Source organism: Pezoporus flaviventris, unplaced genomic scaffold, assembly GCF_033815535.1.
Source record: "Pezoporus flaviventris isolate CSIRO_AGI_PZ_B2104156 unplaced genomic scaffold, CSIRO_AGI_Pfla_v1 ptg000147l, whole genome shotgun sequence".
NCBI classification, from domain to species: domain Eukaryota; kingdom Metazoa; phylum Chordata; class Aves; order Psittaciformes; family Psittacidae; genus Pezoporus; species Pezoporus flaviventris.
In genome coordinates, this window is record NW_026892695.1 from 228,203 (window position 1) to 246,267 (window position 18,065).

At 45.3% G+C, this 18,065-nt stretch overlaps 1 protein-coding gene across 2 annotated transcripts in view; it reads right to left on the reverse strand.

Moving 5' to 3' along the window:
* Positions 1-18,065, reverse strand: part of LOC133282942 (ran-binding protein 10-like) — a 70,214-nt gene that overhangs the window by 3,995 nt on the left and 48,154 nt on the right. For both annotated transcript variants that reach the window (XM_061479314.1, XM_061479313.1), the window contains exons 4-7: positions 15,208-15,392; positions 6,951-7,063; positions 2,004-2,112; positions 817-965 (exon numbers count right to left, since the gene is read on the reverse strand). In XM_061479314.1, coding sequence (XP_061335298.1) covers positions 817-965; positions 2,004-2,112; positions 6,951-7,063; positions 15,208-15,392 — 556 coding nt within the window. The remainder of the gene's footprint in view (positions 1-816; positions 966-2,003; positions 2,113-6,950; positions 7,064-15,207; positions 15,393-18,065) is intronic.

Sequence of the window (18,065 nt, forward strand, 5' to 3'; positions counted from 1 at the left end):
TCCAGTATCTGAAGGGTCCTCACAAGGATGTGGAGAGGGACTCTTCATCAGGGACTGTATTGATAGGACAAGGGGTAACGGGTTCAAACTTAAACAGGGGAAGTTCAGGTTAGATATAAGGAAGAAGTTCTTTACTGTGAGGGTGGTGAGGCACTGGAACAGGTGGCCCAAAGTAGTGGTGAATGCTCCATCCCTGGCAGTGTTCCAGTGTTCAAGGCCAGACTGGACAGAACCTTGGGCAACATGGTCTAGGGTGAGGCATCCCTGCCCATGGCAGGGGGTTGGAACTGGATGATCTTAAGTTCTTTTCCAACCCCAAACATTCTGAATCTCTGCTTATATCTTGCAAGAGCAAAGTCCACGGGGGCAGTAGATACTCTAATGCAAGGCATCCCCCTAACCTTTCCCTCAGTTGGCCAGAACAGAGCGTCTTCTGCTCAGTTGTTACTGGAAAGCAATTCTTTTGCAGACTCCAAGGTCCAGGAACATGCTTTGTTTTCCAGACCTCCCTGTACAGCTCTGTCAGTGGAACACTGAGTCACTAGTGGCTGCACTAGAAGGCCATCTTCAAAAGCTTCTTTTTTGTGAAAATAACCTGCTGTGCAGACAACTGTCAGTGGAAAATACCTAATGCAAAACCAGTTCTGCAACAGTGTAGACACACCCATGATCACAGTATGTCTTCTCAGCTGGTTATCAGAAAGGAAAGGAGAATTCATAGAATAATGCACAGAAAGTAGCAGGTAAGGTAACACACAACCATGTCCACCTTTGACATTTGCTCTTCTCAGTACAAGACACAGAAAACACGCTTACCAGTACTATGAACGTGTGAGTTGCTCGATCCATGTCTAGGACTTAAGCTGGGGGACCTGGGGTAACTGTCCTGGGATCTGGGGCTGCGGGCACTGAAACAACGGACTTCGCTGTCTGTCCCGATCACCATCTCCACAAACTGCCGACACCTGGTTGCACAGGAGGTAAGAAGGAGAAGAGGCTGCGTGACAGCCAGGATGCTCTGCACCAAGGCTTCCTCAGTTACCGAGTGGAGAACTTCCGGAAACTGCATAGGAGTTAAACTTCTTGGCTTTCAAAAAGACATTCCAGACTCCCGGTACCCGTGTATTGCAAGTGCTCTGATAATGCTATAGGAGGAAGGAGTTTGGAAACTGCAACTTCGAAGTTAATGAATGTTGAGACATTCCCCAAAAGCAAGCTTATTTCCACTGTGGTAAGAATAAACTGTTCCTTTACAGCATGCTTTCATCTCCACCACCTCTAGCAGGTACTCCAAAATTCAATTGTGGGTTGGTTTTTGATTGTTTGTTTGTTTGTTTTGTTGTTGGTTGGGTTTTTTTTTCCAGGTAGAAGATACTAAATCTGCCAAACATCATAGTTCCCCCACTACTCCATCAGCCTGGAAATACTGGTGGCTAATAGAAAACAGAGAAGCAAGGGTAAAAAATGCAATATCCACAGGGACAGTGAGGACAGCTCCTCATTTAGCTTTACTGGGAATTGTCCTTATATGTCTCAGAAGGCTGGGGAGAGCCACTCTGTATGGCTGGAAAAACTGGGACACATAAGCTCTTTTTCCTTTTAAACTCTTCCCCAGACAGCCTTTTCTATACCCCTGCCTTTCTAGGAACCTTCACAGTGACTACCGCGTGCTCCAGTGCTGCAAGATCTCCACAAGACAAGTAAAGGCCATCTGTGAAGGAGCAGAAATTCCTTCACAGAGCTAAAATTTCACCTACTTCTGGCCTGACCTCACAAGGCAAAGCCATACCAGGTCTGAGCAGCAACAAAAGGGCTAGGTCTACATTGCTACAAGGACTGTGCAAAGGACTGAACCTCCGTCCTCTCCCACCTGCTCTTGAAGGGATCTCAAACAGTTTAAATTCAGACAAAGGTGTGCAGCCAGACTGGATGGCTGGACAGCCTCTTTCTTCTCTCCATCTACACATTTCAACATTAGGGAGTATAAAGCTATTCATACTTACTTTAACATGAAGAGCAGGTTAGGGTTATGTTCTAGAAGACCAGGATAGAGCTGCTGGGTGGCTTCTATAGCCTCTCCCACTCTGCCTGCTAACACTAGCTTCTGTATTCCTGAAAGCAAAAGGAGATCCATTGACACACAGGACTGCCCAACAAAAATGGCCAGAGGAGTTGTCTCACATATGCTACATGGCTCCCCACTACCACCTTGCCCATGGGCTAGGAAGAACTGGGGAACACATCTTGTTTATTATGGATTAGTGTGAGGAAAAGCCTGATAGAATCTGTTAGTAGCTCAGAAACACCAAGAGTGGAAGGATCTGAAGGATGAAGTAGGTGCACTGGGGTGAGGTGCTCTGGGACTTTTGTCCTTTAGTCCCAGAGCTATGTAGCCATGGAAAAGAAAGCAGGACACAACAATTTCAGAGGTCATCACCAAGCATGAAGGTGGTCTTCAGGAGTAGTCAGCCTGGATTCACAAAGGGTAAATCTTGCTTGACCAATCTGATAGCCTTCTATGATGACATGGTGTCCTGGGTTCAGCAGTAGCAGTCATGTTTGTTTTTTTTTTCCTTTGTGCTAGCTGGTGCAGTGCTGTGTTTTGACTTCCAGCCTGAGAACAGTGTTGGTGAAGTCAATGTTTTCAGTTGTTGCTAAGTGATGTTTACCCTGACCAAGGACTTTGTGAGGCTCATGCTCTGCCAGGGAGGAGGGGAAGCCGGGAGGAAGCAGAGATGGGGCGCCTGACTCGGGCTAGCCAGGGAGGTATTCCATACCACAGCACGTCATGTCCGGGGTGGGGGGTGACTGGGAGTTACCCGGAAGGACACGGGGCTTGCGGGGGGAACTCGTCTTCTTGGCCGGTGGTATCGTATTCTCTTCCCTTGTTATTTTCCCTTATCATTGTTGTAGTTGATAGTTGCGGTGGTGATTTGTGTACATTGGTTGCTGGACTGTTCTTGTCTCAACCTGTGGGAGTTGCACTCTTTCGATCCTCCTCCCCGTTCCTCCGGGAGTGGGGGAGAACCCCGGTGGGGGGGGGGGACACGGACCTCGATTGTTGTCAGCTCGGCACCACTCACTGGGAGTGAGTGAACAAGTTACCTGACTGGGTTTAAACCACGACACATGGCAGGATAGGTTGATGAGGGGAGAGCAGTGGACGTTATCTACCTTGACTTCAGCAAGGCTTTTAACACTGTCTCACATAACATCCTGGTAGGTAAGCTTAGGAAACATGGGTTAGATGAATGGACAGTGAGGTGGACTGAGAACTGACTGAATGGCAGAGCTCAGAGGGCTGTGATCAGTGGAGTAGAATCCAGTTGGAGGCCTGTAGTCAGTGGTTTTCCCCAGGGATCAATACTGAGTCCAGTCTTATTCAACTTGTTCAGCAAGTTTGTTGATGATAGGAAGCTGGGGAAGCGGCTGATACACCTGAAGCTGTGCAGCCATTCAGCGGGACCTTGATAGGCTGGAGAATTGGGCAGAGAGAAACCTAATGAGGTTCAAAAAGGGCAAGTGTAGGGTACTGCACCTGGGGAGGAAGAACCCAAAATACCAGCACAGGGTGGGGGCTGACCTACTAGAGAGCAGTTCAGCTCAGAAGGACCTGGTAGATGATTGGTAGATGATAAGTTAACTATGAGCCAGCAGTGTGCCCTTGAGCCAGGAGGGCCAAAAGTATCCTGGGGTGCATGGGGAGGAGCGTGGCCAGCAGTCGAGGGAGGTGATGCTCCCCCTCTACTTGACCCTGGTGGGGCCACATCTGGAGCACTGTGTCCAGTTCTGGGCTCCTCAGTACAAGACAGACAAGGAGCTACTGGAGAGGGTCCAGTGGAGGCCACAAGGATGATCAGGGGTCTGGAGCATCTCTCTTATGAGGAGAGACTGCGTGAGCTGGGGCTGTTTAGTCTATCGAAGAGCAGACAGAGGGGATCTCATCAATGCAGATCAATACCTCAAAGGCAGGTGCCAGAAGGATGGTGCCAACTCTTTTCAGTGGTGCCCAAAGACAAGATGAGGAGCAATGGCCATAAACTAACACACAACATGAGGAAGAACTTCTTTCTGTTGAGGGTGGCAAAGCATTGGAACAGGCTGCCCAGGGGGGTTGTGGAATCTCCCTCTCTGGAGACATTCAAAACCCACCTGGTTCCTCTGTGACCTGCTCTAGGTGGCCCTGCCTTGGTAGGGGGTTGGACTGGATGATCCCCAGAGGTCCCTTCCAATGCTAATGGTTCTGTGATTCTGTGAAGACCCCAGGTCACTCCCATGTTACATCCTCTGGCTGGTTCACACTTGGAAGTGTATGTATGGCTGAGCATCAGACAAGCAGAGTATTCTTAGAGGGTCTTCAGGCTTAAACCACAGCCCAGTGCTGTTTCCCCAATATCACTACCTCTAAGTAGAAGTAGTTATACCAACAAAACTGGGCTCCTGCAAGTCCCACCTCAATGCATTGAAGTAACCTGAGCTTGGCCTGCAATAAGAATGCGGCACCTGTAAGCTGGCTCCAAGAATCAGCTACTGACTAAGCTAGAAACAGCCCAACGAGTTGTATGTTTCTAGGAGGTGCAAAGATACAAGGCAGAAGCCATCTATGATCCTGGGTGTTCATGGCCCGCATGTGTCAGAAGACACAAGAGCAAGACCTAACTTGAGATCCCACCCCTGAACACTCAGCAAAGTTGCTGATCTACTGAGGTTCACACTTTTTTTTTTTAACAAGTGTCCTTAAAACTACAAATGCATTGCACTTCCTTCTCTGTTTTTCCAGGACTCCTTACAAACAACAGAAAGAAGATTTTGGATCACCTGCTCTAATGACAGCAAGCCATGACTTTTGCAAGTCATGAGCAGTTGAAAGCCCAGCCTGGAAATCCTCATTAGCAACCCCCAGTAACAACATGCAATGACTTGTTTTGGCTCCCACGTCTCAGTGTCTATCTGCTTGTCAACGTAGCTGAAAGCCAAAACCAAAGAGGTAGCTCTCACACCAATGTGTGTTGCACTCCTTCATCTCACTCTCTGTTTCTCATCTCACTGCTTCTGACAGCTCTCTTTGCCTTGTTTGGCAACTCTCACAGATGTCATTGCTTTTTTACTTCCCCCTCTCTTTGTTTTCCCATCTGTGTATTCCTCACACCTTTTATTTGAGCCCCAGCTTCAAAGCTCCTCTGTCTGTCTCATCACCTGTCTTCGGACAAATGAGACTGCACTGGCTCATGAACCTCTGGAAGGCTTTACCACCAAAACCCACACCAGCAGAACACTGACTGGGGTCAGGGTTGCACAATGCATGACTTCGAAAGCATAAAGTCCATCACCACTACCGGCCAGCAGCTACAAGTTATCGTGGGTACTAAGCAGAGTCCCCAGATGAACCTGAATGCTGGCTAAGCGCATGTAATGTATGGAGAGTGAGCTGCAAAAGGGCACGATCCTCCCTATGTGTAACAATCACATCAGGAACAGTTCACAAAAGGAATGGAAACTACAGAGTCTGATGTAGCCTGCAGTCAACAGCCACAGGCCTTACTCTGCAGCAACCAAAAGCCCTTACAGCCTCCCCAGCTAAGAGATAAGCCACTCTGGAGGAAACATCAGTAATCAAACCAGACAGTGAATGCAAATCCTTCACCCAGTGAAAGCTAAACACATTGGCTGCAAGTTTGCAAAACCTTCAATATGCAAAGAACTTGCATGAAAACAAAATGTATGAAAGGACTGGAAAGTTCATTAACTCTGGAAGCTGCAGTAAAAACAGATTGATATGTCTGAGTCCCTATGAGCAGGCTAATGAAACTAATGACCCAAAATGCTAATAACCCAAACCCAAAGGGATCTCTGGCACACAGTGACCTCAGTTCAGATAAAGTCCAAGGTAACCATTCTATTTGCCACTGATTTAGCACTACCTTCAAGAAAGCACCTTAGATACCATGTTTAGCCTGATGTGTGAAACTGCTGGACTCAAAGCTGAGTCATCTCAACTTCCAGGATTCAGCTATTCATTTTCAACAAGACTGAGGAAAATTAACCAAGTTGATCAGAAAACTTTGCACACTCAACACTGACAGGCATGCAGGTCAGTGCTCAGAGCAGACAGGCAAAGGAAAGAATAGGGCAGTTCCTCAGGCAAAGAGGGCAGAGAGTGGAGGGGTGTCATGGTTTAAGCACAGCTGGTAACTCAGAACCACGCAGCTACTCACTCACTCCCCCAATTCTTCCCCCTCCCAGAGGGATGGGGAGGAGAATGAAAAGAATGTAACTCCCACAGGTTGAGATAAGAACAGTCCAGTAACTAAGGTATAATACAAAATCACTACTGCTACCATCAATAATAACAATGTTAAGGGAAATAATAAGGGGAGAGAATGCAATTGCTCACCACCTGCCGATCGATACCCAGCCTGACGTGAGCAGCAATCTGGGCCTTCTGAGTAACTCCCCCCATTTTCTATACTGGGCATGATGTGCTGTGGTATGGAATACCCCTTTGGTTAGTTTGGGTCAGCTGTCCTGTCTCTGCTTCCTCCTGGCTTCTTGTGCCCTTCCTCACTGGCAGATCACGAGACTGAAAAGTCCTTGATCAGAGTAAACATTACTTGGAAACAACTAAAAACATCAGTGTGTTATCAGCACTGTTCTCAGACTAAAGTCAGAACACAGCACTGCACCAGCTACGAGGAAGGAGAAAAATAACTGTTACAGCCAAACCCAGGACAAGGAGACACAGTGATGATGGGAAAAGTGCTCCCAGCAGTGGTCCCCAAGCTCTGCTGACCCACAGGCTGCAAAAATGAGTCAGCAGTGCGCTCTGTACAGCTCTGTACTGTCATGGAGTAACTTTTCTACTTTCACAGCACTCCATTCTTCTGCAGACTCCTCAAGGTAACACATGGCCAGCGTGCCAGGCTTTGGGAGTGACTACCCAAGAGACTTACTTTGTCTATTCTTTATTGAGTTTTGTTCTTCCTGGATTGTGGTGTCTGTGACTCTGGCAAAGGCAGTTGCTGTTGAACAGTACCCATGATGAACCAAATACGATGAAACCATACTAGAAAATAGGAAAATACAAACATATGAAGACATTGGTAAAACAGGATAATCCACTGAAGAAAAAAAAAAAAAAAAAAATTTCAATGCAACTGATGCAAAGGGTTAACAAATGTACAGGGGGGTTAGGGTTGAGCCACTTGCTTAACAATGATACTGCTTGCTCATGCTTATCGTACATGGTATTTGCAATGCACAAGGGGATAGGTCAAACCGCTTACTTAACAACGCTACTGCTTGCTCATGCTTATCGTACTTGCAATGTACAAGGGAACAGATCAGGACACTTGCTTAACGATATCATTGCTCACTCATGATTATGCTAGGACAAGATATAAGGACATAGCTATTGTTAAGAAGTAGGGACTGTGACTTGATTCCAGTCCATTGGACGCCTGGGCCGGCTGAAATTGGCTCTGCGCTTTGGACAAAGACAGAGCCTCCAGGGAGCATGCGTAACGACCAGAGGTGAAAAGTTCAGGCTCGAGGAAGACTCGTTTACTTAATCTTGAGAGCCTCACCCACGACCACCAGAAGGCACTGCGCAGACGCAAAGGACTTCTTAGCTCATTATAATACGAAACGGGGATAGGACATGAATATGCATAGGCGTGTTGTGCAACCTCATGCATATGTATAACTTTAGAGGATAAATGTAAAGGGGAAACAACGATGAGGTGCACATGCTTTTGGAGGAGCTATCCCCCATGCGCCTCAGCGCTGAATAAAGCATACCTACTTTACAACTTTAGCGAGCTGTGGACTCTATCCACTCATCACAACAGAAACTGCAAGTGCAGTGACCAAACTCAGCTTGCTTAGGACATAACCAGGGTTCAGACAGTGTAAATTTACAAGATAGGCACCTGGTCCTCAGCAAACAGGAGGAAGGCTCTAAATTCACCTTACAGGGGCTGGGGGAGAATAATAAAAAAAAATAAAGAATCCCAGTTCATACACGCTATTTATTTCATGCCTGCTGTCCAGGGTCACTTGTAAGGGCTTAGTACTGCATCCAGTGACGTCTTATAGAGACAGCACATCTGAACCTCAGAAAGGCTCACGGTTTCCAAGTAGATCTCAAAAATAAAACATTCTGGTCCTGAATTTCTTCCACCACTTATTTTGCCAGCAATTTTATCTCTGGTAGTTGAATCTTCTTATGAATTCTACACATTCACAGCTAGTTTTATCTGCTGATTTACAACAAGTAGACCATCAGCACTGATTTTACAAACATTAACACATTTTAAAGCTGTATTTTCAAAAATGTTGGGAGGGAGGAGGAGGCAGCATCACTGTCAGAAAACAAACACCACAAAGCATCTTTCTGAACAGAGCATTTCTAAAGCACTTCTGCCTCCCAGGATATAGTGGTTAAATGCTAATGCTCACCAGATCTTAACAAAAGCTAAAAAGTCAGCACAGGATTTCAAAGCTTCTAGTGATGAATCTCAAAATAGGCTTCTCATGAAGAAGCTGGTATTGAACTAAGTCACAGCTCAAACCTCATGTTCAACTTGGCTACTCTCAGTACAAGGAAGTAGTATTTTATGAGTCAGCAATTGTTTTCAGGCATAACATTGTAAGCATGTGTGCAATTTTTAAAACTTGCTTTAAAAGCAAGTGCTTCTGACCAGGGTTGGTCCAAGACATGCCCTTTGCCCTTGGCATGGCACAGACAAGAAGATCCAAGCGCACCCCTCTTGCTCTCAAGCACAGTAGGTGCCAGGTTACCCTGGCTCAGCCAGGTTGAAACACTCAACACTGATCCAGGCTGACAGGAACAGAGGGAAAAGGCAACTCTTGCTCCAGTGTAATTCAGTAGCCAGAGTGAGAGGCAGTAAAGATTTAAATACTGCACAAAACCTGAGCTCCTCCCTATGCCACTTCTGCCCGTGGCACCACAGAAAGGGTCCCTGCTGGGTACACAGCAGTATTACACGCTGGTCACTATGACAGGCTCATTTTCAGCAATGACTTATCAGTTCTGTCTCAGCTACTTCCTACAGCCGTGCTGCACACTCTCAAACATCCAGCAGCATGTTTGCATCCAGAGGTACTTCTCCTGAAGTTCTGGGGAAACATTACCACACTGCACTGTGACCTATGTGACATGTTCATGCAGACAATAAAAAAACTTTCTGAATCCCAGGTTCTCCAAATGAGTGCTTTTACCACTTGGGAACCATGGTTAAGACTTGTAGACAGCAGAAGTGCTCGAATCATGGGAGCAGCTATCTCTGTGCTGCATCTCAGAGGGCTTCTCTCACCTGGAGCAGTCATGGTGGTTGGTGGTAGAGAGGCTTGTACCATATCTGGCTTTTCCTCTTCAAAACAGAACTCAACTGCATGCTTCTCCCGCACATAAAGTTCTCTTTCTGCATGGTACCACTTAGACTCTCAAATGAACAATGCCAAGTCCTCCCACTTTATCAGAAATAAGGACCTACAGCATTCCCCCCCTCCCATAATCAACCACACCAGCTGACCTCAAGTCTCAGATACTCCTACTCAGGTTCTTCATGGCAAAAGCTAAAAAAGGGTAGAGATCCTTAAGAGTGTAACAACACACAAAGACAACAAGTTATCCACATGAGTCCCTTTCAGGATTCCAAGCCCTTGAAAACCTTGCCAGATCAGCCTCTCCAGTGACAGGATATCCAGGAGTGCAACACAGATGAAAAATTCTGCCAGGCTAATTCTTGCTCTGCAGGTAGGCACTCCTAACAACAAACCTTCCCAGTGACAGCCTCTCTAAGTCTGCACCTCTCAGGATCTGTCAGGGAGGAGAGTCTTTGAAGAGAAGGAAATGAATGCTTAACTGCAAGGTTAGAGATTAAATAAGATACTATGTATCTGAACGAAACCACAGGACAAGAAAACATCATCCCAAGAGCTTGGGGCTCCAACCTGAAATAGATGGACTACTAACATGAGGTATAATCCCTGACCGAAACCTGCCCACAGAGAGGAGGAAGATAGAAACACGATGCTGATTCTTAAAAAGAAGTCCAAAGGAGATATGAGAAACTCCAAAGCAGTGACCCTGACACTTCCACCATGCATGTCAGCAGGAACAATTCTGGAGAACGCAAGGAACAAATACAGGGATAAACCTGTCCTACTGCAGAAGAATCAGTGGCTTTTGTAAAGGGAAGTCATGGCTCCCTCATTTGGTGATATTTTGGGAGGGAGTCTGGAAACAGGCAGAGAAGAGATACTTTTGCAATCCACTTGGTTGTCCAAAGATGTTTCACAGTCTTTCAGCAAACCCTCCCACAGAAATTGCGTTACCATGTGATAAAAGGAAAGGTCCAACATGGCTGAACATTCAGTTCAACAATGCAGTGGCAAAACCCGTCATTTTTACCCGGGAAAGGAAAAAACCACTCTAGTGCTGCAGGAACATGTGCTACCAACATACTCATAAAACTAAGCTTGACAGACCAGTGCTCTCACACACTGCAGGTCCTTTCACGTTCGAAGATGCAGGGGATGCACTTTTTTTCTGAAAAAGTCACCTTTTGAGCACTAGGAACCAAGTATTTCCATTTAAATATCAATTAAACCCTTCCTTCTCTTTGGCTGCTTTCCAAAAGCAGATCTTGTCTTTCCAAAGCCGGGCAAGGTGCGGTGCAGAGAACGGAATGCCCCCACTGAGTCAACGGTATAGTACATCAGAATGAAAAAGAATGTTAAAGTCAATGCCAGTTGTTACATCTCATCCATGCTGGGTCAGACCAAACACCCTGTTGCCCAGTACTTGGACCTCCTAAATGGCAAAAGCAAATGCCTAGGAAAAAATAAAGGAACAAGGCACACGTGAAATATACTTTTCCCTATAACCCTTCCAGCTTCCAATGATCAGTCAGGTAGCTCCTATCCTGGTGGTGGAACCTCACTCCACCATAGTTCTGATAGATTTTTCTTTCTAATAACTTCTTCAGTCACTTTTTGGATCCATGCTGTTTTCATGGCACCTTATGGAAGAGAGCGTGAAAAAAACCCCTCCTTTATTCTTTCTAAATGTGCCATCTGGTTAACTTCACTTAAAATCATAGGATCATTTAGGTTGGAAAATACCTTTAAGATCATCGAGTCCACCATTTACCCCAGCACTGCCAAGGCCACCATTAACCCATGTCACTGAGGGCCTCATCTACATAGTCTGTGAATACTTCCAGGGACAGTGACTCCACCACTGCCCTGGGCAACCTGTTCCAATGCCTGAACACCCTCTTCGGGGAAGGAATTGTTTCTAATCTCTAGTCTAAACCTCTCCGGCGCAGCTTGAGGCCATTTCCTCTTATCCTATCACTTGATCCTTGGAAGAGACCAGCCCCCTCCTGGCTCCATCCTCCTGTCAGGCAGTTGTAGAGAGTGATAAGGTCCCCCCTGAGCTTTCTCTTCTTCAGACTAAATCCCCCCAGGTCCCTCAGCCGCTCCTCATCACACTTGTGCTCCAGAGTCTTCACCAGCTCCGTTGCCCTTCTCTGGCCCTGATCCAGCACCTCACTGTCTCTCTTGTAGTGAGGGGCCCAGTAGAATTGTTCCTTCATCACGTTGTAAAGGTTATCCAAGACATTTTTTCACACTTCTGCCTTACCCTTAACAACCAACGCTGTATATTTATTCCCTGCCTTACACCCACCCACCCCATGTGCAAAGGCATATCCTGATTTATGGGCTTGTTCTTGGGTTTTTTTCATGCTTTTCTCACTTCTACTGCATGCTTTTGGAGAGAAAGAACCAAAACATCACATTAAGGGTGCACCACATATTCACACAGTAACAGAATTATTTTTGGCCTCTGGTTTTCCCCTGACAAATCCTTGCATTACTTTTTTTTTTTTCTGCTTGCTACCAAAAAAAAAAAAAAAAAAAAAAGCTGACATTTCCGTGTAATGATTCATCAGATCCCAAAGATGATCTCATTCCTTCCTGAAGGGTCCCTTATTCCCATCCATTCCAGCGCAATTCCTCACCCACTCATTCCCTCTTTTGTCTCTTAAACAACTCATAATCCACATCAGGCATGTGCCCTTAGCCTCTGGCTGCATAGACCCACCTTAGTTTGAGTGAGGGAACTTCTCAAAAGGCTTTTTGGACTTCCAAGACGAAGACAGCAGCCCAAGAACCACACTGACATGCCTGCAGGCTCCTCTTTGCAAAACCCACATCCAGTATCTGAAGGGGGCCTATAGGGATGCTGGGGAGGGACTCTTCATTAGGGACTGTAGTGCCAGGACAAGGGGTAACGGGTTAAAACTTAAACAGGGAAAGTTTAGATTGGATATAAGGAGGAAATTCTTTCCTGTTAGGGTGGTGAGGCACTGGAATAGGTTGCCCAGGGAGGTTGTGAATGCTCCATCCCTGGCAGTGTTCAAGACCAGGTTGGATGAAGCCTTGGGTGAGATGGTTTAGTGTGAAGTGTCCCTGCCCATGGCAGGGGGGTTGGAACTAGATGATCTTAAGGTCCTTTCCAACCCTAACTATTCTACGATTCTATGATTCTAAATCCTGTGTAAAATCCCACAAAAGAGGCAGTCTAAGAAGCTTCTTTGAATTCAGCACATTTCTCCACGCACAATGGGAGGCTACAGGTATTCTTGAGTGTCAGACACCTTCTTGCAATTTCTCAATTGAAAAAACCCAAAACTGACAACAAAAACCACCCCCCAAAACCCATACAAGCCCCAAACAAAACCCTAACCATGCAAGCATAAGCCTCGCAAGCCAAAAACCCTAAACAAAAACACTAAACCAAGCACAACCATAAACTTCTCAAGCCATAAAACCACCACAAAATGACAGGAAGGTGTTGATGAATTAAGATGATTCCGAGAAAATAAAGAAACAGAAAAGTGATTTCTTATGCTTTTGATTTTTCCACATGTTGCCTAACAGTGGAGGATGCATGAGGGGCATGACAAGGTCTATTACACTCTGAAGAGTTAAAATCATTCCATTTTCACCCCAAAGTGGTTTGGACACAGAGACTATGGGATGGACAGGGTGCCCTGAGTGGCAGAGAGAACCCAAAACACATGGAGCTGAAATACGTTGGTACCAGTGTTTGGCCTCTGGAGGAGGGGACACAAGCGGACACAAGGACATACAGTGCATCCCCTCACATCGCCTGATATGTTTCTAAAGCAGAGTAATTAGCAGGGCAGGTTTTTAACCAGAGGAAATAGAGCAGCCTGGAAGAAATTTCCTATGATGAAGATGGCGAAACACTGTCACAGATTCCCCAAAGAGGTGGTGGTTACACCCTGGAGACACTAGAGGCCAGGCTGGATGTGGTTATGGGCAACCTGATCTTGTTGAAGATCACAGAATCAGCTAGGTTGGAAAAGACCTTTAAGATCAAGTTACCCCAGCACTGCCAAGGCCACCACTAAACCATGTCCCTATGGACCTCATCTCTATGGGTTTTTAACTCTTCCAGGGGTGGTATTCCTGCTTATCGCAGAGGGTTGGACTAGATGACCTTCAAAGGTCCCTTCCAACTGAAACTATTCTATGATCTATTCTATTATCTATGTGTCCAACGCATCTACACTTCAGTAGCGCTTCTACGCACCTGTCCAAGTCAGACATCAAGGTTCTCTCAGCCCATCGGTGCCTGACTCTCTTCTGAAACCCTTCAATGAAACACGGCACCATACACACCATCCTCCCCTTCTCTTGATGCAAGGCAGTTTGGAGAGAAATTTTGTTCCACAGCCACAAGTTCACCTGTTTTCTCCTTGAGTCTCATTAGGAGTCTGGGCAAATATCTGATCCCAGAGACTTTCTTGACTTCCCCTCACCTATTTATTCCAGTGCTTCTTTGACAGACACTTCAAACCCAGACACAGGCTCTGCCAAGTCCTTCATAAAGAAGCATCCCAGCATGACAACCTACCTGATTTCTGGACACACACAGGCAAAGAATTCAATTTGATATGGTCTTATACTCCCCAAGGTCTCTTTTTATACTGCAGTCTTCCTACAGGCCCTACAAACTCTCTGGCAAGCCTCCTGCTCCTTATTTTCTTGAAGAAAGATATTATTACTATTTTCAATAGCTTCTGCTAGTTGTTTTTCAAAAGTTTTGCTGATTGCCCTGAATTATCTTCAAATAACTAAATACAAGACTAACAGAAAACAAGAACGATCACATGGATGTGATTATAACTGCATCTAAGTCTCCTGAATGACAGTGACCGGTATCAGGTGTTTAGGGAAAGAACATAATAAAAAGGTGAAACACAGAGCTCTCTGTAATCAGAGATAGAAGCAACAGCCATAGACCTGGAGGTTCAAAATATAACCGTGGAATTGGCCTCTGTGGATTACCATAAATATTTAAATATGTATCTTTTAAAATCTACTTAAACTCCCACTACTTCTTGCAGCAGCAAGTCCCACAGTTTCAATGAAAAAAAAAAAATATTGTTTTTAATTGAGAATGTGCTTTTCCTCTAATTCTTGTGGTTTGGGAAACAGTGAATAATTACTTTCTAGCCATGCTCTTCATGGTGTGAATGACTGATGACAGACAACTTCCTCCATCTTCCAACTTCCATCTTCCTCAATTACCTGTTTCCAAGCTGTGAAGCCTTAGTCAGCTCTGTCTTCCTTCAGGCAGAAGATACTCTTGACCTCTGACAACTCTTGTCAATTGTTCTCGTCAAGCTCCACTCAATCCTTTTTGCCATTGGAAATGCATTCAATATTCATACATTTACAAAGTGCCATAACTGTGTTTTCAGTTAAGTTGAGTTTGGAAGCCTTTGGTTTAGGCTATTTCTTGCTCTTTCATTTCTCAATTCAGCTGACTTACATACTGGCTTTTCTTGTATGTTAAGAGTTTTTATGGTGTCCTTTACCCTCCCCTTCCCCCAGTGCTTCACCTCAAAGTTCCTACAAACTTTCACACAGTCTTTGGCTGAAAACTTCTTCCATATCTTTTACATTTGAAACAGCAGCGATCTACATAGGAAAGACTATCAAACAACAAAACAGAGGGTAACACAATTTGAGCAAAATGCACTACCTGGCAATTTTTGCCATAAGAATGCATAAATTAGCATTAAAAAAAGTATTTATGGCCTAAAAGAACAGAGGAAGCTGAACATCAGAACAGTGACTTACTTCTGCAGCATGGCTTGCCACTCGCCTAGTCTGGCTCCTATGGGAAACTGCTTAATGGTGCTCTGAATCTTTGCTCGCCACTCCCTCATGTAGTCCTCAATGTCGAACACAAATGGCTGCTGCCCAAAGTTGGCATCAACTATCTCTCCTGGAGTCTGAAGACCCACCGTAGGGTAGAGATTTGACTAGGAAAGAAGAAAAAGAAACGTCTATTAAACTGAGATTTCTGTTCCTAGTTCCAGTTACGTGGTTTGGTAAGACAGAAGAGCTGCTCTTTGCATTGAACAATGTACTGGAGCAGGGAGGGGCAACAGCCCTTTGGGGACCTCTCAAGGAACACCACGACTTATTGCACAGTTATTGAAAACTATTGCATAAAACCAGAGCCACGGGTTCAATCCCCCAGCAGTCACTGACTGATGCCATGGCTGCTGGCCATGGCCTGTCCACTTCCTGGCTTAGTCTTCTAAGCAATTTCTACCAAAGTTCAAGAGCCAGCAGCTAACAACAACAGCAATAAAAATGAAACGGGCATCATGTCAATACGCAGATCTATGTGTCCTCCACTTTTTTTGACTGATTTCTCTTATTCCTTGGCAGCTGACACGCTGGATACTGACCTAGCCAGAAACCAGACACTGGGCAAGACGCGCGGATGTCCACAGTGGAATTCAAGTCTGGAAGGTGCCTGGTTGTCCTGTCTTGCTCATGGTGGAATCCATGTCAGAGTAGATCAGCAGAGGGGCAGACCTCTCTAGATCAAATCAGCAAGATCTACTACTGTGGGGTAGACGGTCATCCTAAAGAAAGCCTAAGTTCTCTCCTCCTCTATAGCGAGGGGCATGGGCTTCCCTGCAGTTACCTGGAACACTTATTCAACTCATTTTTTCACTATTGCAGAGACCTGAGACACTGGCAACGTCACTGATTGCCCCTTGAGACCTTGCTGTGGATTTTACTTTTTACTAAAGGTATTAAGACGGTTATGAGGTGGAACTCAGCAGAATCCTAATCCCATTGGTAAAAATGGAGCCAGCATGCTGTGGAAAGCGATTACTTCTCTCTGCTTTCGCTGGCATGGCTACGTCTGCAGTACCATACTTGGTTCCCCACTTCCAAATCCACCTCCCCAGGACAAGAAAAAATCACAAATGGGGCCCAGCCCAGCAGGGTTCTGCTATGAGGGTCAGAGGGTTGGAGTGCACAGCACATAAGGAGAGGTTGAGGGAATCACCCTGGAGAAAAGAAGGCAAAAGGGCAATATCTAACTGCAAGTCTTCCACTCCCAAAAGGAATGTGATAAAAAAAGATGGAGACAGATTTTTCTCAAGGATGTTCAGTGAAAGGACAATGGGCACAAGCTGCAACCAGGGAAATTTTGATGGGACGTAAGGAAGAAATTCTTTCTTGTAAGGATAATTAAGAACCGGAACAGGTTTCCAAAGAGACTGAAGCACTTCTATCCTCTGAGGTATTCAAAACTCAACTGGATAAGGTCTTGACCAACCTCCTCTACCTTTGAGATGATCAAATCTCAAAAACCAAAGGAAAAAACATGAACCTATAAATAGAGGCTGGAAATGAGGATGACCACATTGTTGCTGACTCAGCACACCTCCTTTCCTATTCTCACGCCAAGGAAGTCGCTGGGTTAGAGGTGTGCAAAGAAAATAAGAGCACGACACAGGAAGAGCTACCAGAGGAAAACAGCATGTTTAAAGTCAGTCTCTCCTCTTTCAAACCTTGCTGACAAAGAAATATCTGTAATGAGGGATCAGACCTTTTCCACAGTCCATAAGTTCAACTTCTTTATTAACTTAGCTTTTTAGTATTATGAACCCAAGGACATACAAAGCCAGGAATCAGACACCCAAAATACCTGGAAGTTAGAAGTTAAAAAAAAAACCAACAAGATACAACATATCACATATTTTTCGGCCATTTTGGGGTGTGCTCATCTTTGAGGGGAAGCTGCCCATCCCCAACTGCTCTCAAATCACCTCCAAATTAAAATTCCGTTTTTCACATGTGGGATGTGTCCTCTCTGGTTAGCAACTTTTAGAAACCACACATATCTCCACCACCCTGCCAGATGCAGGGAGACATCACCCCAGAGCCCACTAACCAGGCAGATGCTTCTGACAAGCTCTTCACATCTTCCCCTGCCAAATCCACACTGGAAAGCTCTATGGCCACACTTCTGCTGCGAATGACAGAGCAATGGTATGGGTGCTGGATGGCTATTTTTTATTGATAAGAGCCTAAATAGTAATTACCCATCTACCCCAACATGAAGAGTGCTCTCATCTCAGAAAGAGAAGCAGTCTAGCCAGATGAGAAAACAAAGTGGTGAAAAAATTAGAAGTAATATGGTAAAACTGTGACTCCTAATGTAATCCAAGTCCAGAGGGAAAACAAAGAGCACCTAAAGCTAAGGGATAACAGCACAGAGGAATGTTCCTGCTATGGAGCAAGGCTGTCAAAACAACTCACTCCAAAAGGTGAGGACAGGTAAAAATCATCTTTTACTTTTTTAAAAACTGTACTTAGATCAAGTGAATAAAATGCTATGAAACAACCCACAGAAAGAGGGTTTCTGGCTTTGAACACACTGCAACCAAGTTCAGCGAGCCTGGGAACCAAGGAAAAAACAGTATTGACAGCTGATGTGAAAAGGCATATTAAATAACTGGAACATCTTTCAGCACAGACACTGGCTGGGATACAGGAGAGATCGGTAAAGCCATAAATCCCATTGGGAAGGCAACCAGGGAGGGCTAGGCATTATTTCTCACAACACAAAAATTAGAGGAACAAAATATATTTTTCAGCAAGAGGTGCCAGGCAGAGCAAGCTTT